Source organism: Eleutherodactylus coqui, chromosome 5, assembly GCF_035609145.1.
Source record: "Eleutherodactylus coqui strain aEleCoq1 chromosome 5, aEleCoq1.hap1, whole genome shotgun sequence".
Lineage (NCBI taxonomy): Eukaryota > Metazoa > Chordata > Amphibia > Anura > Eleutherodactylidae > Eleutherodactylus > Eleutherodactylus coqui.
The window spans coordinates 20,529,795-20,553,893 of NC_089841.1; the positions used below are offsets into that span (position 1 = coordinate 20,529,795).

At 44.1% G+C, this 24,099-nt stretch overlaps 1 protein-coding gene across 1 annotated transcript in view; it reads left to right on the top strand.

Moving 5' to 3' along the window:
* Positions 1–10,416, top strand: part of LOC136629071 (zinc finger protein 665-like) — a 47,751-nt gene extending 37,335 nt beyond the window's left edge. Inside the window, exon 5 of the mRNA XM_066605194.1 lies at positions 9,120–10,416. Coding sequence (XP_066461291.1) covers positions 9,120–9,901 — 782 coding nt within the window. The 3' untranslated portion in view covers positions 9,902–10,416. The remainder of the gene's footprint in view (positions 1–9,119) is intronic.
* The last annotated feature ends 13,683 nt before the right edge of the window (positions 10,417–24,099 follow it).

Genomic DNA, 24,099 nt, shown 5'->3' on the forward strand with positions numbered 1-24,099 from the left:
ATGTAAGCATCCCGGTCCTACAGTGACACTAGTCAGCGACTATATGGTGGATGACTGCTATATCAAACAGAATGTGTCTATAGAAGATGTCTGCTCCACCAGCCCTACTACTACAGTAGGCGGCGGTGCAGGGCTGGAGAGGTGCCTTGGCCCATGCTACCCCGTCCCCCCAACTATCCCCACCAGCTCCTCCGCTTTGCATTTAATCCCTGCAGGACCGGAGGAGGAGGGATCTGGCATCACCAGTAAGAGCTGCTAGGTTGTATCTACAGAGTGGGAATCCTGCTTGGTGGGACTTGTAAAATATCATTGTCTGCCTTTATTGTTCTCTTAGTTTCATATTAGTAATTCGTAGAACCCCCCTAAATTGGTGAAGGGGTCACCAGTACGGCTGTGGCTACATGGAGACTCTGGCCACAATACTTTTCTCATTGGAATGTAATGGCGGTCAGTACGGTTGTATCACAGTTTGCTGTGACCCTACAATTACATGAAGCCCGGCTAGTTTGGACCTCTTGTAATTGTCGGGGCGGGGGGCAAACTGCAAGCCACAATGCATTCCCCTTCACAGAAACAGTGGATGAAAGTTGTGTTGTGGATATCACCTATCTGGGTGTCAGGAAAGCCTTTGTACAGTTTCACATTAACCCCTTAGTGACGAAGCTTGTTTGCGCCTTAGTGATGGAGCCAAATTTTGGAAATCTGACATGCGTCGTTCAACATAGCATAACTCCGTAAAGGTTTTGCATATCCCAGTGATTCTGACATTGGTTTTTCGCCACATGTTGTACTTCATTTAGCTGGTAAAAATAGACTGATCGTATTTATGTATATTTATTAAAAGTACCAATATTGGGAAAATTTTGAAAAAATTGTCATTTTTTTTCACATTTTCAACTGTAATATCTCAAATATGTCCAAACATACTGTACAAAGTTTTGATGGGATATATAGTTCCACCTGTTTACTTTATTCTGAATGCACATTTGAAAAACTTGTGTTTTTTTTTTAACCATTTAGGAGCCATACAAATTTAACATTACCGTATATACCGGCGTATAAGACGACTTTTGAACCCCGAAAAATCTGCTCTGCAGTCGGGGGTCGTCTTATGCGCCGGTAATTCAAAAAAAAAAAAAGTGTAAAAAAAAAAAAATCATTACTCACCTCCCCCGGCGTTCTGTCGCACTCCGGCAGGATGTCGCTCGCTCCTCGTCAATGCTGTCATGGCTGCCGGCGTGTGTATTAGCTTTCTGGAAGCGGGGATTTCAAGCCCCGCATTCAGAAAGCAACGCTGCGCCGGGGACGAGGAGCGAGCGACATCCTGCCGGAGCGCGACAGAACGCCGGGGCAGGTGAGTAAGGATTTTTTTTTCTCCTCTGTATACCGGCGTATAAGGTGAAAGTTGGGGGGTCGTCTTATACGCCCCGTCGCCTTATACGCCGGTATATACGGTACTTTTCAGCATTTTGAAGAACGCTTTGTTTTCCTACACCAAGCTAAGATTGCAAAGGCTCATAGGTGTCAGAATGATAGATACCCCTACAAATGACCCCATTTTAAAAACTACACCCCTTAATGTATCCACTGAGGGGTGTCATGAGTATTTTGACCCTACAGGTTTTTTTTCAGGAATTAATTCAATTTAGAGGAGAAAAAAAATATAATTTCATAATATGTCATTTTAAAGACCTATTTTTTTTCTATAGCGCACATGAAAATGAGGATTGATACCCCAAAATGGATCCCCCTGTTTGTCCTGTGTTCAGAGACATGCCCATTGTGGCCCTAATCTTATGTCTGGATGCACAACGGGGTGCATCGGGCAATAAAACCGGGTATCCCCCCCCTCCTCTCATGCTTTTTGGGGGGTATTTTGTGACCTCAGCCGCAGGGATGGGGTGTAAAAAGTGGCGCTCTGTGAGTCTTCATAAGCTTGCCGAGGTGCGGCGGTCTCACACAGAAGGCGCTCAACAAGCTGCTCCAGGAACTGCACGAAGGCGAGCGTTCCCGGGGCCTCTTGTAAAATACGTATTACAAGTAGCGATCTGAATAACGCCGGGCTCACGCAGCCGTAGGTGGAATCCGCTTGCGGAGGCCTGCAGCGGATCCCAGCTGTGAGCACGGCTGTGACCCTGCGTACAACCGCGTAATCTACTGCTCATAACTGCCTACTCACACAGGCGGTCATGCGCAGTACTTTTTTTTGTTTGTATTTCCCGCACCGTTGCTTAGCGATGACGCGGGTACCCGCAGCCCGTACACTATGTAGTTGCGTGTCGGCAGCGGGTATATCCACGACCACGGAGCACAATGGGCTTTATGTTGCGGATATCCGCAGTTAAATAGAACCTGCTGCGTTCTCTTTTCTGCCAGTGGATTACTTAATTCCAACCCGCTAATGTGAGCGGAATGGTGTAATCCAGTGCGATTGATCCATGTATTATCACGGATCAGATGCATGCGGAATCCGTAATTCCTATCCGGTCATGTGAGACCGGCCTAAGGTAGATCGCTACCTTTTTATCACATGACCGGCGACCGCTCAACAAGGTCACTGCTCCAGGCTCTCGGCGACCTTTGGTTGCTGGGAGTAAGGAGATTTTACATTTCCTGGGCTCCCCGACTCCTGCGCATGTGTCCGGTGTTTTGCCGGTGGTCGCATGTGCAGAATCCGGGAAAGTTCACGGAGAAAGATCGCGTCGGGTTGCAAATACGGAGCCCCCTCTAAAAAGTTTCCTCTCCTCTCACCGATCACATCAGGGAGGGGAGATGAAGCTTCACCTTTTTTTACTTTTACGTGATCGTTATTATCCATTGGAAAATGGCGAACCCGTGATCAGGAACCGCTCACCGCGGCTCTCCGTGAAATCTCCAGGCTCTCAGCTAAATTTTGTAGCCAGGAGCAGGGAGATTTTGAATTTCCCGGTCAATCTTTGACTTTTGAGAATGCGTCCGCCATTTTGGCAACGGGCGCGTGCGCAAAAGCTAGGGTAAGGTCCGCTGATAAATCCAGGGGCCTTACGTATGTCATTTCATCCTCCCTCATGGATATGATCTGTGGGGGGAGATGAAACGTAAGCTTTTTACACTTTTTTTAAACTTTAACTGATCACATGCTGAGTGACATCCCTCTGCTCCTGGCTACACATGGCAGCCAGGAGCAGAGGGATTTTGAATTTCCCAGGGCTCGGGCCCCTCTGTGCATGCGCCCGACGATTGACATCGGGCGCGCATGCGCAGAGGGGGACTTCGGGTCCCGGAATACCAGGGACATCGCGGAGGACCTGAGGTGAGTATTTTCGCATCCATGAGGGGAGGTGAAACTGGAACTTTTTTAAACTTTTTTTTAACTTTTTCGCGATCACCGCTAGCGGTGATCGCGGACTCGGGGACCGCTCACATCTCCTGGCTGGTAGCCAGGAGATTTTGAATTCAGAGCAGCTGAATATCTAACTTTATTACCACTTTTGTTTACCTTATTGCGATCGGCGCTATCCATTGGATAGCGCCGATCGCAATGATGGGGGGGGGGGGGGGGGGACTGCCCGCAGCCCAGGATGACAGCTCCATGCTGTCGGCTACCTGCAGGCACCGACAGCATGGAGCTGTCACGTCCTCAGCTAAGTGGGCATTAATCCTAAGAGGACGCATATTTCTATGTCCTCTAGGATTTAAAGCCCACTTAGTGAGGATGTCAAATCCCGATGTGGCCGTCACTAAGGGGTTAAGATGAATAATTTCCTGGTTACAATTGACATTCCATCTCAAAATCAAACTCCTATAGAGATTTCTACCGCGCCCGCGACCCTTACATGGGATGTCTTGATGGTAATGCATTTATGTAAACCATCTGTACATCTATGACTTGTATATGTGAGGTCTAGATGGTAGCGGTTTATGCTCACAGATAAGTGATTTAGTGACAGTAGCGGATTTCTGATCGGTCTGTCATCTAATCCCGTTAATTGTTCTGACTGCAGTTCTGGTTGTTGTAAGAACCTGCAGTCTGTGTTTGTAGCCAATAACATTTTAATGTATACTAATAAAGGATACATTTTAGGTATATGTCTATTCTGTGAAGGGCCTTTTCCTTTTGGTTACAATAAACTTTTTCTGCCCCAGAGAATTTATTTTGCAGCATGACCGGGAACTATGAAGTGTATAGGCTCCAGGGTCATACAAAGAAGCCATGGGGCCCCAGAGCAATACTCAGAATGCCTCCCTGCCCCGGCCTAGTCCTGGTCTGAGGTGACAGAATATAGAATTACTGTATGTACCAAGCTGTCTTATAGATGAGCAGTTCTGTATTTGCTGCACACCGTGTGTTACTGACATCCGGCTTCATGGGAGATTTTATATGAGTTCTTTATGGAAAACCAGAAACTAATGTTGGTGCAGAAATGGCCGAACTCCATCTGTATGGAATATACTATTCCTGTAGCTTGGGCTCCAGTTCTACCTTCCAATACAAGAACAAACAAGATCAACGAAAAAAGTGGGAGGAGAAAGAGAAGGGGCAAAAGGGGTGGGAGAGGGAGGAACAAGAACAAAAGTGAATCCTCAAATGAAAAGACGGTAACATTTGAAGAAGCTAGAAGTCGGGGTATATTTAATATATCCAAATACATGTTAAAACGGAAGGAAATGGAAATATTGGCTAAAGGGTTATCCTTTAGCCCCACCACCCCGTCTAATCTATTTGACCTCGTCGTGGACCCGAACAGCTTTATACGGAAACTAACCCTCAACAGATATTTTATCATCCAAGAGATGAAAAGGACAGAGAGACTATCTAATGAAGAGTATACGGAACATGTATTTAACATTGATGACCCGATAACGATTGATCTAAAACCCATAAGTAGGTTCTACCCAGTGTAAACGAAAGGAGAGTATATCGAGCTCTTCTACCAAAGGGTGATGAAGGAGTTTAAAGAGATGTGTCAAAAGAATATAGAAGCACCCCATAGGTCAGACAATCTCACCAAGAGACAAAGAACTACACTCAATAATCTTACTAAAGAGGAAAACATAGTGATTAGAAATGCCGATAAAGGCGGGGGTATAGTCATTCTAGACTATGATCAGTATAATAATGAAGCCACAAGGATACTAAGCGATACAAAATATTATGAGAAATTGAAAAAAGATCCCACAAGTACAACCAGGATAGAATTTAAAAAATTACTTAAAGCAGCGTATACCAACAATTGTATCATGAAATCGGAATACAAATATATTCTTGAAACTCCGGTAGGTATGCCTTACTTCTATTATGTCCCAAAGGTACATAAAGATATTTTTAATCCCCCGGGCCGACCGATTATAGCGGGTATGCAATCTATAACCAATCGGCTATCCGAGTACATTGATTTGCAATTGCAAAAATATGTAAAAAATTTACCTTCACACCTAAAGGATTCAGGACACTTATTGGACATCATTAAAGAGATACCCTGGAAAAAACGTACAGATGGTGTACAATGGATGTTGAAGCTCTGTACACAAACATCGATCATGATAAGGGCATTTCAGCCATAGATAAAATTCTGAGGGAAGATCCTCTCATGCCTGAAAAGCAGAGAGAGTTCATACTCCAAGCTATCTCTTTCATATTAAATAAAAACTCTTTTACATATAATGGTGTTTTTTACAGGCAGATTATGGGGACCGCAATGGGCACGATTTGTGCCCCAAGTTATGCCAACTGCGTCATGGACATTTTTGAGAAAAATCGTTTTTCATATAACCGTATAATCTTATACAAAAGATTCATAGACGACCTGCTACTAATTTGGGATGGGGAGGAAGAAGATGTAAAGGTGTTTATTGAAGACCTAACAAAGAATGAATTTGGCTTCAAATTTACACATAACAGACCCAAATAGAATAGTGTACCTAGATTTGGAACTAATGGTGAAAGAACAAAAGATAATTACTCGTACCCACTTCAAAGCTGTGGACACTAACAGCTATTTAGATTTTCGCAGTTGTCACTATAAAAATGGAAGTTAAATGTATCGTATGGACAACTGCAAAGGGTGAGGAGGAACTGTACAGACACAGAGGACTTTGAGAACCAAGCTGCGATAATAAAAAAGAGATTCCATTGTGGTGGAAACCCAATATATCTATATTCTGGACTGTGGACCTTTGTAGTGGACAGTGAATCTGTTTTTATTCTGTATAACAAATGACAGTACTTTACCATGTTTGCCTTCTGTTCTGATACAAATATAGATATATGTTCTTACATCTATGCAATATCTCTACTTCCTGTAGTGAAACTTCTATTCCATAAACTTGCTGACAAGATAATATTTAACATAGACACGCTATATTTTTCCATCTGTTTTGCAACTTTAGAAGAGGTAAAGCTCAGACATAGATAACTGCAGTCTGTAAAAAGCTACCACAATAATAACCCAAGCAGTTTTACTGGAAACTTATGCAAATAATATGGGAGATTTGTGCAATTAATAGTTCAAGCTGTAACATCCAATCATATCGAAGGAACCACACGTGGGTCAAAGACAACCCACTCATCTCGTTCACCACCTGATGGCCAATTACAGATGACCGGAGGATGGAAGAATTTCAAGATGCTTATCCAATAACTAAACAATACGTTGTATCTATGTAATCTTTGACCTGCCCAGATGGGCAGATATGTTAAACTCTTTAAAAGAGGCTGGGCGCCCACAAATAAAGGAGAATTGAGGAAGCTTATACATGCTGAACCTGTGTCAGTGTGAAATCTTCTTATGCGCATAATCAATTCAGAATTAATCTGGAAGGGTGTAAACATTCCTAATTGATCAAGTTGGTGGACACAAAAGGAAATCCACGACACCATAACAAAGGATATCCGGCAAATGTGATCAATTCAGCTTATAACAAAGTGGTGGAAAATCACAAAGTTTCCTCCGAACAGGGTACAAATACAAATAGAAAAATAGTATAAAAGGTAAAGGAGTCTAAAAATACATTCAAAGTAGCTTTTACAACTAAATACAGTAAACAGTTTAGTACCATTAAGAAAATTATAAAAAATAACGTCACTATTAAAAGAAGATCCATTATTGTGTAAAGCTATACCAGATAATCCACTATGTATATTTAGGAAGAACAGAACTCTGAAAAATATGTTAGCACCATCATGTCCCAAAAAAGAAAAAAACAAGAGACATAATACTGAGAAAACTCAAAAAGGTCCAAAAGCAGTCTATAAATGTGGCGATAAAAAATGCAGATGTGATAGTATCACCAATAGAAGAACAGAGATTGAATTGGAAGAAGGAGAACCTATAGTAATAAAACAACGTTTAACTTGTAAGACAGAATCAGTGATTTATTTGTTGGAATGCCCTTGTCATTTGAGATATGTGGGAAGGACTATCAACGCTTTGAGAGATAGGATGAATAAACACAGGAGTAATATAAAAAACGGCTTTTTAAAACCTAGTGTATCTCGTCACTTTTTAAATGTACATGATAAAGGCCACACTGTTTTAAAAATCACCCCATTAGAATATATAGGCTCTAAATCCGTACATGAACTAAGACAAAAAGAGATGTCTTGGATATTCAGGCTAAACACACTGACACCTAATGGTCTAAATGAGGTATTAGAGAAGATTTGATAAAGTTTTTATAGTTATAGATATATATATATTTTTACATATTTTTAATATATGCTTACATAGTTTTATATATATTTATATTTTTATATACAGAAAAAGGTATACCAATGTTTACATTTATGATGAAATATTCATGATATACTATGAAATAGCATATGATAGCTTATGAATTGATCTATAGAAACCTTTTAAATATTTATACAAATATATGATGGAAGGTGATACTAATATATTTGCGAATTGTTTATTTTTAATTACTTGATATATTGTTTTAATATGCATATTTTATATATAGATTTTTGTAAATGACTATCCCATCTCTATCCCGGTATTTAAGATCTAGTAATATACAAGCATTATTTGGTTCTACATAGGCATTAGACTTATTAAGAAAGGTTATAATAGCCCTTATAGCTTTAATCCAAGTATAATCCCCCATTAGCGCATCAGTGAATTTAAAACAGTTAACTTTATCTCTGACGTAACTACGTCAGACACGTGACCAACGTAGAGTAATGTGGGACTACATACTACTTGTGCCGGCCGGGAGGAGGGCACGGCGCCAGTCCGCCCCTCGTGACGAACGTGATGACGACATAAAAACGCCTGACGTCAGAACATACATAGATTGACAACTAAATGGACCATTCACAGTCCACGACGGGCACTCACGTGACGCCTCAATGTCTACGTCATTAAACTTTGGAGATTGACACGGGGAAGGGCCAGTTACAGCCCATAGCAAAACTATACGGCGGTTCACTCCATGCAGACGCTGGGAACGCCCACCGGAAGAGGGGAGCAGACGGGATATTGCCATTATAGACCATACAAGTAAGGTCTCTATATATAGGATATGATTTTTAATGATCTGTGTGCTTGAAAAAGTTGCCCTGCATGGCGACGAAACGCGTTGCACAGAAAATTGCCTCAATAAACGGATGACCATAACAAGAACTGTGTGGAGCCTGATCCTGGTGGTTTGGTCTGGGTAGCACGGGCGTTTTTTCTACAAATTTTCATAACGAGTTGTTTGCAATGACCCTTTTCATTGATTATTCTAGCCACTGTGTAAAAGCACCCTTAGATGATGATTACCTTTTTTCTACATGACTTGTTATTTCATAGAAATGTTATAAAATGTCAGGATCATTTTAAGATCTATAATGTGAAAAAAAATTATCTTGGCAGATGACGGTACCAGGAGCTCCGAGGGACGTCTGATATCTGCAGATTGTAAAGCAGAGGGTTGCAGTATCACACAAGATACATATGAAGAACCTGCCATTATCCCAGATCTCTCCTCAGCCCTTCACAGCAAAGATCCACCATCTGATCCTCTTATACAGGTCCCATCTTCTGATTCATCACAGACCGATAAGCAGAATAAATGTCACAGAAAGAGAAAACATCAAAGAGCTGTCAGAAAGAAGAAGCCATATTCATGTTCAGAATGTGGGAAATGTTTTTCAGTGAAATCACTCCTTGTTAGACATCAGAGAATTCACACAGGAGAGAAGCCATTTTCTTGTTCAGAATGTGGGAAATGTTTTGCAGCAAAATCATATCTTGTTACACATCAGAGAATTCACACAGGAGAGAAGCCGTTTCCCTGTTCAGAATGTGGGAAATGTTTTGCACAGAAATCAGTCCTTGTTACACATCAGAGAATTCACACAAGAGACAAGCCATTTTGTTGCTCAGATTGTAGGAAATGTTTTGCAGCAAAATCACTCCTTGTTGATCATCAGAAAACTCACACAGGGGGGAAGCCGTTTGTATGTTCAGAATGTGGGAAATGTTTTGCACAGAAATCACTGCTTGTTAGACATCAGAGAATTCACACAGGAGAGAAGCCGTTTCCCTGTTCAGAATGTGGGAAATGTTTTGCACAGAAATCAGTCCTTGTTACACATCAGAGAACTCACACAGGAGAGAAGGCATTTTCTTGCTCAGATTGTAGGAAATGTTTTGCAGCAAAATCACTCCTTGTTAAACATCAGAGAATTCACACAGGAGAGAAGCCGTTTCCCTGTTCAGAATGTGGGAAATGTTTTGCAGTGAAATCACATCTTGTTACACATCAGAGAACTCACACAGGAGAGAAGCCGTTTCCCTGTTCAGAATGTGGGAAATGTTTTACTCGTAAATCACATTTACTGCGACATCAAAAAGTTCACACTGATAAACATCTGTTATCCAGAAGCAAATACAATCCAGATGATATTCCACCTTTATATCAGCCGTGTACATAGAATATTTCACACTGATACATATAACTGCATCTCTAAACTTGTTTCTGACTGTTCATAAAAGTTTACTTGTGTAACTTACATGTTTGTATTTGGGCCGATCTTTCTTCTTCCTTTAGATGATGTTTCCACCACTGAGCCCAGCAAGGGCGTCTCCCCTCCATCTCATCACTATAGGGTCATATACTAGGAAGAGTCGCACACAGTAATATACAGCTGTGATCACATGGGAAAGGTTCTACAACTTCAGTGTAACATATCAGACTTTATTTATACAGGACTATACAACTTGGGGCGCACAGACCGATAAAACAAACCCCCTACATGTTTCACACTCAGATGAGCTCTGAACACACCAGATTTCAGGAGAGCCAAGAGTTTTATACATAAGTGACAACTTGGGAAATCTGCTGCGACATAATAGCCCATATCAGGGTGCAAACATTTACAGATCAGGTAGATACTGCCAACAGGAATACATAAGATCTTACTTAGACTTCAAGCCTAACAGAACCCGGGCGCACATCTCCGTAATCCAGTAAGACTCACGTAGGAAAGGTTTTCTGTGCCAATCACCTCACTGAGAGGGAGGATTAACCCTTAGAAGACATATTGAATGGTTTTGGATGAAATGTTGTGATGTCATTCAGGCAATATGGGTTCTTTGTACATTATAGCCATTTCCTTCCTGGGGAGGGGATTGGCACAGGGAACTATTGGTACATGAGTTTCCTGGATTATGGAGTTGTGTGCCCGGGTTCTGTTAGGCGTGAATTCTAAGTCTGATCTTATGTATTTGTTCTGACAATATCTGCCCGATCTCGGATTTATATTTTCACTTTCTGTGTTGAATGTAAATGTTCGCTCCCTGATATGGACTATTGTGCCGGACCGGCTCTTCCAAGTTACCACTTATGTATAAACCTCTTGGCTCACCTGACATCTGACAAGCCATGACTAAGAGCTCAGCTGAGTCAGAAAGGGGGAGGCGGTTGGTCTTAATGGGATCTCTACAACGGGCATTTCCTAATTCGCTAAACTCAATCTTTGCCACACACTCCCCTAGATGCTGAACCACCTCAATGCTAAGCCAGTGAGGGGCGCTGCTAGTAGCCCATCAGGATTCCATTAGGTGATTATAAGGAGCTGATGAGCACCAGTGGCAGCCACAGGCCTGGCAAACCCCTCCAAGTCAGCTAGAAGCATGGCGTAATAGATTGCATATCAGTTATACCCGGACAGGCAATAGTGTTTTGGACTGTTACCAGGTCTACATGTAGAGGAAAGAAGGTTTCTACACAACATAGAAAGGGTTCTTTACTGTCAGAGCAATGAGACTGTGGAATTCTCTGCCTGATGATGTGGTGCTGTTCACTAGAAGAGTACAAGAGGGGCCTGGACAGCTTTCTTGAGTGCAACAAGATCCCCGGTTATAGTCACTAGTTTGCTTCAGAGAGGTCGTGATCCCCTGGATCGCTGATCTGGCTAACAGACTTCATTGGGTATATCTGCCTTCCTGTAGATCAATATTGGGGTAATAGGCTGAACTCCGTGGATTTACTATGTTTTGTTACTATTTATTGTATCGCTGCAATCGGAATCTGTGGTAAAGGATAACATTCTATATAAATTACACCAGCATGACAAAGTAATAATGCACCAAGTGTGGAAATGCTGTTTTTTTTATTTTTTACTACAAATGTCTTATTTACTACTACAAATTTACTACTTTCTAATGTTAAAATCGCAGAAGAACAAACTTGCGATTTTTGTGCTCTGCGATTTTAACATTGGAAAGTCCCATTGACGTTTGCAGTAAAATAAACGCAGCGATATCGCAGCATTAAAAAACCGCTAGCGGGTAAAAACCCTAAAGTTTAGGAAGAAAGGGAGAAATCAAAACCATAAATTCAATGTTTTCCCCACAAGCATAAAGAATGACGGCTCACCCGGCCTCACTTGTTCCGCTGCCAGGAAACTTCATCGGCTCCATTTATTCCTAGGATGATGGGAATTTGATTGTGGAAATCCTCGTCTTTTGTACAATTGCATCTGAAGCGATAGGATTGCACAGAGGGGATGGGAATTTTTCATTTTTGGATATGGACCCTTTTGTAGTCTAACAGGCGGTTACTGTCCGCTTAAAAAAATGTTTTTTGTAATAATTCTCCCTTCTTCGTGACTCACACTAAATAGTCAATAGATCAGAGTCTTGGTCGGTAAATGTAGGATTCCAGTCATTAGTATTAAGGTACGGAGTAAAATGTAAAAAGACCTGTGAATGTAGTGTCTATATAAATTCCTAGGTGACCAATGGTGCTGGGATGATATGTGTTTCCTTACAAACTCTCCCACATGGGGTTTGCGGAACTGGGCAAGAAGCACGTACCCATTGCAGCACCCGTTGCAGTACCCGTTGCAGTGCCCATTGCAGCGCCCGTTGCAGCGCCCGTTGTAGTGCCCGTTGTAGTGCCCATTGCAGTGCCCATTGCAGCGCCCATTGCAGCGCCCATTGCAGCGCCCATTGCAGTGCCCATTGCAGCGCCTTTTGTCTGTTTCTCACTCGATTGACAATTGTTCAAATTCTTATTGCTCAGTATAAATGAACGCTGTCGGTTACAAACTGGTTTTTCTTTTTTTTTTTTTATTACTGTAATTTTTATTTGAGATTTTCATATTTTACAATAATGTAATAAACATTTAACTGAAATGCGTCCCAGTCTCATTAATATGCAACAAAAGCCATTGCAGTGATATAGATTGGAGGGAAAGAGGAGAAAACATGTCTGAAAGGCAAATTTAGAGTAGTCTTCTCTTTTAGTGTCCCGGTCCAATCTTGAAGCTAGACTGTTAATTGAGAGTAACAGAATACTAACGGGCTGGCCAGGGCCAACCTGAATTTAGGGGGAAAAAGGGCAGAATTAGGAAAAGATAGGGAAAGGGGGGAGGGGTGACTTCTGAGACAGGGGGAGTTTTTCCCATGGGGTGGACACTGCAGAGGACAGTCTCGGCTATAGGATGGGGATTTAGTAGGCATTTATTATTATTCTTTTTTACAGGGAGGTTAGGAATCTATTATTTTGCGAGGGAAGGGAGTAATCTAGCCATGGGGCCCATATTATCAAAACTTTCTTGAGCCTATTGGCTAGAATGGAGGTCACCTTTTAATTAATTAGATACCAGTCCACCCTGCGCTTAACCTCAGTAAAGACCAAGGAAGTTTTGCCCACAAACGGGCAATAACTTGTTTCGTGGCCAGAAAAAGGAAGGAGATTAGTTTCCTGGAGTGTGTGGGGGAGATATTACTCATGCATTTACTTAACAGCGCCTCCCAAGGGTTTTTGCGTATGTTGTGGCCTGAGTATAATAAGAAGTAAACTCAAATCCGTAGCCTCCTAGCCCGAGGACAGGACCACCAGATGGAGCATATCTCCCGAAACTAAAGATCCACGGAAACAGTTGGGAGAACGTCCAGGTAGTGCATGGGCTACTCGATCTGGGGTTATACTTTAAGCAATACTTTACATGAAGTTTCTAGCATTAATATATTTCTGGTGCTACTGTTATTAGACTCCCATATCTGAATCCAATCTTCCTCAGAGAGAGTTTCGCCGAGGTCCTTTACCCAGCGCACTATGTATGGTAATTGTGTATGATAGGGGGAATGCACCAGTCCCATGTAAGTCTGCAAAACGAGGCCTGCTGCGGGTGGGTATTTATAGCAATATCTCTCAAATGGAGTTGAGGTCAGTGGAGCGCTCGTGTTCGTAAGGAGAGAGGATATAACATGTTTAGCTGCAGGTATCGGAATATGTCTCAAGGCGGTAAGTTAAATCTCTTCTGTAGGATAGGAAAAGAGATGCGTCCATTTATTGGAAGCAAATGATACAGTTTGATGAGGCCTGACTTGTCCAATTCCCAAACGATTGGGGCGATTCTATTCCCGGCAGAAACAAAGGGTTTCACAAAAGTGGCGTAAGAGGTAGATGAGGAGATATTAGCTTCCCTGAATACTTTATAGAGTCCCAGATATGAAGGGAGTGGCTAATGATGGGATTGCTGATTGGGGGCCTATGTTTGGGTGGTATCCATAAAATGGAGTCGGTAGTATGGGGGTGTATTTCAGTTGCTTCCAAGGACACCCAAAGAGGAGTGTTAGAGAAGGAGTGCAAGAGAGCTAGCGGAGCCACCTGGTAGTATTTCAAATAATTAGGTACTCCCAAACCTCCCTTCCGTCTGTGTCTATATAAGGTGGATCGCGAGACCCTTGGGACTGAGTCACTCCATACAAATCGAAGATACATCTGTTGAAGAGTCTTCAGCATGTATCCAGGTGCCCGTATTGGGAGCGCTCTAAAATACTATAATAGTTTAGAGAAAAGTGACCTCTCTAAGGCGTTAACTCTCCCGATCCAGGAAATGTGGTATCGGCTCCAACTCTCCAGGAGTACCCTTGTCTTGCGGAGGAGGGGAATGTAACTTTGACTATATAAGGATGTATAGGAGTTTGTCAATTGGATGCCCAGGTAGCCTAAAGAGCCTGTTGCCCACTGAAAGGGAAAGTTCATCTGAAGCAAATCTACTGACTCAGGAGATGGCGTGAGGTTAAATGCTTTGGATTTTGTATGGTTAATTGTTAAGCCAGAGATTGACCCGAATCTGGATAGTTCCGCCATTAGGTTGGATATGGTAGTGTGTGGGAAAGATATGTGAGCATTAGCAGATCATCTGCAAACATTGAGAGTTTGTGGTGAACCGAAGCATATGTCCCATGGAATAAGTCCCATACATCTCCTGTCCCGTTGGTCTTGTGGGTAACATCGATAAACCAATGCTGTTTTCCCTCACGCAGTGTGAACGGTTCTTTATATCCACCAGTACACTATACTGTCCACGGTCCGTGGGTGAGACCTGATTATCACACTTAGGCCTCATGTCCGCGGCACACACAGATTCCAAGTGCTAAATCCCGCAGTGGAATCCGCCTGTGCCCGTAAGCAATGGGCACTTTCTTACCTGTGCGGATGCGGTGAGGGTCCTCTCTGCCCCAGCCAGATCTTCTTTCTTCCTCATGATGAATGTGTGCGGGCGCAGCGCGCATTTTTAATTTTTTGCGGATCTGCAGCAAGTCCGCAGTGCAAGCTGCAAGTCTGCGGCGGATTGGATCAGACGGCTTTAATGGAAGCTGTCTGTGTGGGAATCCGCAATAGATGGAGCATTCTGTGATTTCCCCCCAGCCCGCCCCCCGTGTGATCCACACTTTGGGAAAAATGACCTCCACGGGTATTTAATTACCTGCGGATGCCCAATGGCTGTCTATGGGTGATTGAACTGCGGATCACACGTGCGGGTGGGCATGAGGCCTAAGCCCGCCCATCCGTGGGTTTGGTGGGTTGTATGGAGTGCAGATATTTGTTCTTTTTACTCCAATCCCAATAAAAGTTCCGTTTTCGGTTCTCCTTTCTGTGATGGTGACCTCCGCCTCCCAGCTGCTGGTTATAGAAACTCAGAGATCTCATCGCCAGAAGAACCAGAGAGCCGTAAATCACATGGAGCGTCTGTAGACTAAGGGCGGCATGTGTTTTTATAGGCGCTTCAGCACAACGCATTTGCTCCACGAACAAGGCGCTTTTGTGTGCGTGTCTGCGCATTGTACTGTACTTGTTTGCGCACGTAGAGCGTGCCCCCTTGTCGCCCCCTTGTCTCGCATCTTAAGAAAATCTTGCCAGTTTCTTGCCAGAGTGAGAGACCCTTAAGGGTTAATCACTGTAACCCTGCACTGGCCACTGAGTCCTATAGGGGCTGTGAGGAAGGGGCCCACTGAGGGATCTCCGACAGACGGCAGATGTTATCGCGAGAGTCGGCTGAAGTCACAGAGGGAGCGCGCTCACTATGTGAACACTTTCCCTACCGCGATCCAGGAAAATGGACTCGAATCTAGTTTTAACTTGGTCTCTAATTTTTGAAACTTGTCAGGTACCCCCCTTGGCTATCCTATGACGTCAATGTATACGTGTAGATCAAAACTACCACCAGGGGTCTCTCTTCTCGCTCTAGTATAATGTTACAATACTAGTAGTGTGCACAGGTACGCACGGCCTGGGACTCCCTAATCTTCACCCACACCAATGTCCCTCCTGGAGATAGTCCTAATGGCGAACACGTCCAGGTCGCCTGACCCTACACTACCTAGTGACTGGAAGGAACCGCCGTACCTATGCGGAAAACAAGGATAGACCACATGACAGGATAACCACAAAACACAGACTGAGTTGGTTCGAGATAAATTAACTATTGGGGGTAACCTCATTGTCCTCAATGTTGTCTGACAGGATGTGGAGGAGCATAAGGGCTTTACTAAGGCACACTCCCCTGTCCAATTACCCTCCAGGCGGGTCCTCTACCTCATGTCTCCACAAAGCCAGTAAACGTCTCCTAAGGACTGGACCTGATTCTGCATCCATTCCCCTCCTATCGTACCATAGGAGGAGCAATACCCGTTGGTGAGTTCCCCAAAAATCTTTCTCCACCCTGCCTATTTGCCTGGCAGGTGTAGTTTCCAGGGTAGTCAGTAATACTCTCTCCGGTGCAAAACACTTAAGTAGTTATAGAGTATTCCTTCTTCCATTTCTCACGGACAGTGTAATTAGCGGAAATGTTCATGAAGAGACTAATAAACCACTCTTCAGCATCTACAGGGAGATTCAGGGGGACCATCCCCGAGTGTAGTCGGGCACTACCGCACACGCAACAGTTAGACTTGTTGCTCCTGTTAGCATTGTACCTCATCAACTCCAACCAGAGATTCTGGTCAGAGTAGCCAGTCGCTACTGTCAAGGTGTCCTCAAAAGGTAGGGTCGGCTATGATCATCATGTTCGTCAAGGTCTTTATCTTACGGCAGAGGGGGTTAATTATGGGCACGGGACTAAGTGAAGGCTTCCATTCGGGTGCATCTACCATACCCCTTATTTTAAACTTCCCTAAGGGATCTGTCCTCCCGTACCGGTATGTCCCCAAACTGTAAGTCCCCCCCGTCCCCCGGGCTTGGATCTCCCATGGTTAGTGCAAAAACCGCATTAAAACCAAGCAGCATACTAAGTTCAGCCTTCCAATACCTGCTGTCCTTATTATTTTCAAGGAGGGTTATACGACTAATCAGGGATTTCCCGCTCTTATCTTTCTTATTTAAGGCACTTCGCGGTTTATAGGACCAGTCTGTTCCTGTGTTACATCCCACTAATCCCCAATAACGGCAGTCTTCTCCCCAGACGTTATCAGTGGCGCAAACATATTGTATTCCCCGGGTATATAAGTCATATAACCAGCTGGACCGAGCTAAATCTGGCCTGCGGTGGGATCTTGTGCCTAGACACGGGACCACAGTACAATAGTCGAAGGAATATGCGGCTACTTGAGCATTGGACGAGTTATACTAGAAGGTAACCATACCCTCATATTCTTCCGACTAAGGATTCCAGTTGCCACCCTCCTCTCTCACTAGCCCTAACCAGAGTAATGTCTTCGGCACAACTAAGACTGGTCTCCCGGATCTGAAGCTTTCTTACAGTATGAAGCATGGATCCATGTAAGTCTTTCGGCTAGTTTCACAGCTTTGGCAGTAGTCAGAAGCACCTGGTAGGGGCCATCAAATAGGGGTTCAAGAGGGTGCTTCCTGAGGAACTTCTTGACGCACACCCAATCCCCAGGCTGCAAGATATGTGTCCCAGTGTCTGCCTCTGAGTCTGGAAGAGAACACCTGTGCATAGGCTTTGGTTAGTTCTTTAACAACGGAAATCACATACTTAGTCAACACATCAGATTGTAATTGTAACTACTGAGGATAGTAACAACCTAGCCTTGGGGCTAGCCCAAACAATCTCGTAGGGAGATAATGTATAATCCCCCCTGGGTTCATATCTAACACTGTATAAGGATATTGGATGACAGTCTTTCCAAAGTGGCGTCATTTTTAAGTATCTTACTTTTAGCGTGCCACTAAGTCTCTCCACCTTTACACTACTCTAAAGATGGTAGAGTATGTAAAAGGCCTGGGATACACCCAGAGCAGACATGACATGTTACATTCACCTGCGAAGTTTATACCTCTGTCTGACTCTGAATCACTTCTGGTACCCCATATTCACAGTTTACCTCGTTCATGAGCTTCTTTGCGGTTACCTACTTGTTTGCCTTGGTAACAGGGTCAGCCTCCAACCTGCAAAGACATCAACAACAACAAGCACGTATTCATACTTCCCAACAAGTGGGAGCTGAACGTAGTCAATTTGCAATCCCTGAAATGGGTAGAGTGGTCCCGGCAAGTGTGATGTGGCAAATTTACTTCTGCCCTGACTCACCTATGGCATAAATCATGCTAAACCGGACAAATGATGCAGCAGCTACAGAGAACCTAGAAGTCGCCCATCCTCTTTCAAGCATCGTTGTCATTGTTGCTTTACTAGGTGGGTCTTTCCGTCCATCAGCTGTATCATCATGGGATACAGGAACTGTGGTGGGCAAGTGCTGTTTACTGTTCACCACACGCTGTCCTGTTTCTGCTGCTCCCATATTAGCCCATTTATTCTTTCCTTCCTTGTTGGCTTGTAACTGTAAAAGTCTTTAGCATATCAAAGTCCAAATTTTTGTCAATGTCCAAAGTTTTTACCACTGACTCATGCCGTCAGTATCTTTTCTTCTTTCTTCCACGGCTTGAGGGCCGCTGCCTTTGCTGCGCTGTCAGCGAGGGTGTCGTCTCTCGCCTCTCCAGTGTAGGAATCGGTGCGAACTCTCAACTTTGTCAGGTAGAAGTAGGCCTCCATGCGACTCTGTACCGCTGCACCATTCTCAATTGGTTGTCCTGCTAAGGTAAAAACTGTCTGGCCTTCCATATTGGGCCGTAATCATGAGCTATGCCAAATGCATACCAGGAGTCAGTGTAAAGGGTTGCCGTCTTACCTCTCGCCACTCTACACGCCTTAGTGATGGCCTTTAATTCCGCTTCTTGTACGGAGACATGCGGAGGCAGAACTTCTGCTTCTAGGACATCTTGTTGTGTGACCACTGCATATCCGATGTGGAGTCATCAATCCTCACCCTGGTACCATCTGCAAAAAGCTCAACATATGCATTATCAACAGAGGTTCTGATAAGTGTTTGCATACCTGCAGTTTCTTACTGAATTAGTACTAAATAATCGTGCTGATGTTCTATTTCACATGGCTCGGAATCTTGTTATCTTATTCCATTTATTTATTTTTTTAAAAGCCCAATAGCTGATCTACAACACCTAGATCATCTATGACCCAGATCACCTATGCCTCCCCCCTTTTGAACCGGAATACTCAATGGAAAAAGAGTAATTGCGTTCAAACTAGTAAACCAAGAGGCACAAAAACAAGCACTTTGTAGGTCAAGGTGACATTGTATGCAGCGAAGTCTGAGCAAAAATCTCCTTACAAAAAAAAATTTTTTCCTTTCAGGTCGCAGTTAGCATTTTTTAACACAAGGGGGCGCAACACAAGTAAAATTTTACGTCACCCAGTGTAATAGTATTTCAGGGAACGTCCAGGTTTAACTTTCACTCTCCATGTCGGAATATAATTATAGCTTCAGTGTAGACTGACACTAGAATATACAAAAGACTTAAAGGAGATGTCCCGAGGCAGCAAGTGGGGTTATACACTTCTGTATGGCCATAATAATGCACTTTGTAATATACATTGTGCATTAATTATGAGCCATACAGAAGTTATAAAAAGTTTTTTACTTACCTGCTCCGTTGCTAGCGTCCTCGTCTCCATGGTGCCGACTAATTTTTGGCCTCCGATGGCCAAATTAGCCGCGCTTGCGCAGTCCGGGTCTTCTGCTGTTCTCTATGGGGCTCCGTGTAGCTCCGTGTAGCTCCGCCCCGTCACGTGCCGATTCCAGCCAATCAGGAGGCTGGAATCGGCAGTGGACCGCACAGAAGAGCTGCGGTCCACGAAGATAGAGGATCCCGGCGGCCATCTTCAGCGGTAAGTATTGAAGTCACCGGACCGCCGGGATTCAGGTAAGCGCTGTGCGGGTGGTTTTTTTAACCCCTGCATCGGGGTTGTCTCGCGCCGAACGGGGGGGGGGTTTAAAAAAAAAAAAACCCGTTTCGGCGCGGGACATCTCCTTTAAGGAAAAACTAAAGAATACGGATGAATTAACATCCTACTCTGGGCAATTCAGTCCCTCTTTCTTCACATAAAAAGTAAAATTACTTCATCAAATTGCGTGAAAAAGTTTGCTGGGTGACTATAGGGAAATTATTTCATCTGTAGGAGCCTTCCATAACATCATCGGTCTGAGTATCCATTGGAGAAGCGGGCAGTGGAAAACAGAGCCCCTGGGAACATGAGAGAGCGTCCCCTGTCATGTATTCCTGGTCTCTGCCCCCCATGCATCAACTCCAATCTTCCATGCACTATAAACCAGCTTAGTCATCTACTATGTCCCAAGCTGCATCTCCACAAAGGTTTGTTTCCCTGAACTTATCACACATCCAAAGTGGCCACATCTTGGAGCGTAACAAAGTCTGGTCAAACAAAACCTTACTTCAGACAATCATGATGTTAGCACTGGATACAGTGGCATTGGGGAATATAGGCCTCCCAAATGCAGCAAAATGGCCGCCAGAGGCAGAAGGGGGCGGGGCTACAGATCTCCCAGGTGAGGCAAGATGGCCGCTGGAGGAGGAAGGGGCGGGGCCAGGAGTAGCAGCACTTCCAGGTGAGGCAAGATGGCCGCTGGAGGAGGAAGGGGCGGGGCCAGGTCCTGTCCCGGATGGGGAGGGACCGGAAGTAACATCACACACCCTGAAAGTGAGCACATGGGGGGAAGTAACTTCAGGGTGGGGGCAGGCCTCACTACATTTACTGCAGAGTCACACTATGTTGGATTGTAAACATTGCAAGCACGGCCGCCATTACAGGGAGGGGCTGTAGTCAACACAAAGACATTACATTGTTCATAAGCAATACACATACCCCCCTTCATGCTTTCCCCTCTTCAATCTCTTAACTACGTTATACCTCCTCCTAGCAATCTAAAAACACCTTTCTTTCTGCTGGGCTTCCTGCTCATCTTCTGAAAACTTTCTACAGTCTATCTTATCTGTCCATGACCTGACATTTCTTTCTGCAACTTTTCCTTTGTAAAACGTTTCTACATGTTTTGAATATTCCAAAACATCCTGTACTGATCCCTCATTCTCTAAACAACCTGCGTCTATGCCTAACCTTCTCAATCTGCTCAACTCTATTCTACCTGCTTATTCTAGCCTATTCGAAGTTTCTGGACACAGTAGTGTTTCTCTTGTAAAATCTGCTTTCTTCAAATCCTTCCAATATAACCTCTCTTTCCCACTCAGATCACAATACACAATAATTCTACAAAACCCAAGACAAAGGGAACAGAAAAGGTTAATTGGAAAAAGCTCTCAGTTCACTCTCTTATCAGCAGCCCTCCCCCAATAATAAACACTGCACATTCTTTCTATAATACCAAACACACGGGATTACTGGAGAATACCCACAACGGCTCAAGGTATATATCTCATCTACCTTTATAACAACCAACCTCTACTAGTAATCCATCTGGACAGGACATTTTAGCTATACACAGAGACTGACGATTATTTTCAATGACCAAGAGTTTCTGGAGTCAGCCGTCACAAAGCACGGCTATATTCCCGCGTATATACCTTTTCACATATGAGAACATAACACGCTCAATCATAAAAGGTAAATATGTGTATCATAAATCTTAACCTCACACCAGTTACCTAGGAGCAAGTGTCTCTCTCTCCGGCGTGCTCCCTCAGACTTAAACAGCCGAGTCCGCCCTTCTGACACATTAACCCTCACAGAATTTGTCTCTTGGTCTTGTATACACAATTTTTAACCGTCTCAGACATAATATACACAGCATACAAAATACCCCTTAAGCAGGTTAAAATGGTGGTCTTTTTTTCCGAGTAAGAAAGAACTATATTACCTGCCTTTCATTGATTTATCGCTCTGGATCAGAAACAGGCAGAATAGCAGTCAGAATTCAGCTCACATCGGTAGAATTACATAAAGCAATCTTACCGTGTTCTGTAGATTTTCGGGCCCCTGAGTTCTGCGTGCTATCTGCCGATCTCTGTATTTTTCCAGAATGAAAGAAATCAAAATCTCTTAACTCGGTCCACCCAGGAGACGCCACTGATCTGGATTACGATTTTCTCCAGCAGGTTTTGGGGTATTTTGTAGCTTCCGAATTGTATCGTGTGCACACATCGCCGAGCAAATTAGATACAAGCTGATCAATCTCATATCCAAAATGGCTCTCTGCCCAGAAACAGCCAGACAGGGCCTTTTATTTGAAAAGGATAACACCTGCCCTTTATGGGCGTTTAACAGATTACATCAGTAACATATATGATTCTCATTTGTCGGATCATATAGAATCCCCCCTCCTTCCTGCCCACCTTCTCTCAAGTCCAATGTATAAGCAAGTCTTTGTCTCACAAACATGTGCTCGAATCTGAAACTGAAAGTACATATCTCTTTGTTCAAGAAGATTCTGTGTGGGGGATGGGGAGGACTGGGAAAACACTCAAGCAAAAACATATAACACTGTGATTTAACTCTTTCCTTATGCAGCAGAGTTTCACATTAGGCTGAAGTCACAAAACACACATAATACGTCTAGTGCAAATCGATAGACATTTTATACTAATTAATTATCATGTCTATCACACCATTACTGTACTTATGTGTTCTGAGAAGCCAATCATGTAGACTCTACTGCGCCTGCGCTGCGTTTTAGATATTAACCCTTTGCAATCTAATGTCGGGCCTGCCCCGACATCATAATTTTCCGGGACAGGCCCGACACTGCAGTGCAGGAGTGCATCTGCACCGGATCGTCAGACAAATCGGGTGCAGATACTCCTGCACTGATCCTCATCGAGGACCCCCTAAGGCCTCCTTCCCACGAACGGATTTACGCCGCGTAAATTCGCGGCAAAAATCCGCTGCGTTGCACCCTGCTATTAGGTTCTATTGAACCTAACAGCACAATGCTCACGATGCGTAATTCCACCGCGGAATTACGCACCGTGATTTCTCCCGTCCTCACCCGCAGCATGCTTTATGTGCTGCGGGTGTACGCGCTGACGGCTTCCATTGCAGTCAATGGAAGCCATCCGTTCACGCTATCTCCCGCTGTAACCAGCAGAAGATAGCGTGAAAAAACGCTTTCCCGCCCACCGCCGCGCGTCATATGACGTGGCCGGCGCGCCACGTGACACGGCCGGTGACGCGGCGGCGGTGGGCGCGGAAGCGTTTTCACGCTATCTCCCGCAGGTAAGTATAGGGGCTCTGGGGGGCGCCGTGACGGGCTTCACTGCGGAATATTACGCGGCGGAGCCCGTCACGCTCGTGGGAAGGAGGCCTAAGGATTTTTAACCCTTTCTGCCTTCTCCTTTACACATTACATAGCGCTCAATTAGCGCTATGTAATGCACAGAGATTCCAGCCGGCGATCATGTGACTGCCAGTGTCACCTGACCCCCAGCAGTCACGTGATTACCGAGCTGGGAAGCTGAAGGGAAAATGCGGAAGTATTACTTCCGCATTCCGCACGGCGGCGATCATCTGACCGCCGGGTGTCACCTGACCCCCAACTGTCACATGAACGCCAAGACGGGAGGCTGAAGGGACAATGGGGAAGTATTACTTCCGCATTCCCATCACGGTGTAGTGACCACCTGCACCCTCCACAACTCTGGGAGATTAGGAGAGTAGAGGGAAATTTGTTTTTCTCATCCATTCTCTCCAGCTCCAATTTATTTGGAGCTGGGGAGAATGGATGGGAAAAAATAAATGGATTGGAAAGGGTTAAATTCTTTATCTCGCCTATTCATATTGTGTTTATGTTTCATTGACCAATAGTAATAAATGAATTATAATAAATCTGAATTATTGTTATCGAGGCATGTGTCTCTATAAAAGCTGCTGCCTATATATATATATTTACATGAACTAACAGGGGCAGCAATTGGGGTGCCTCATACTATTGGGGCAGCAATGAAGGACCCTATCACTATTGGGGTGGCAATATGGGACCCTATTACTACTGGGTCCGCCATGGGGGTTACTATTACTACAGGGGCCGATATAAGGGACAGTAT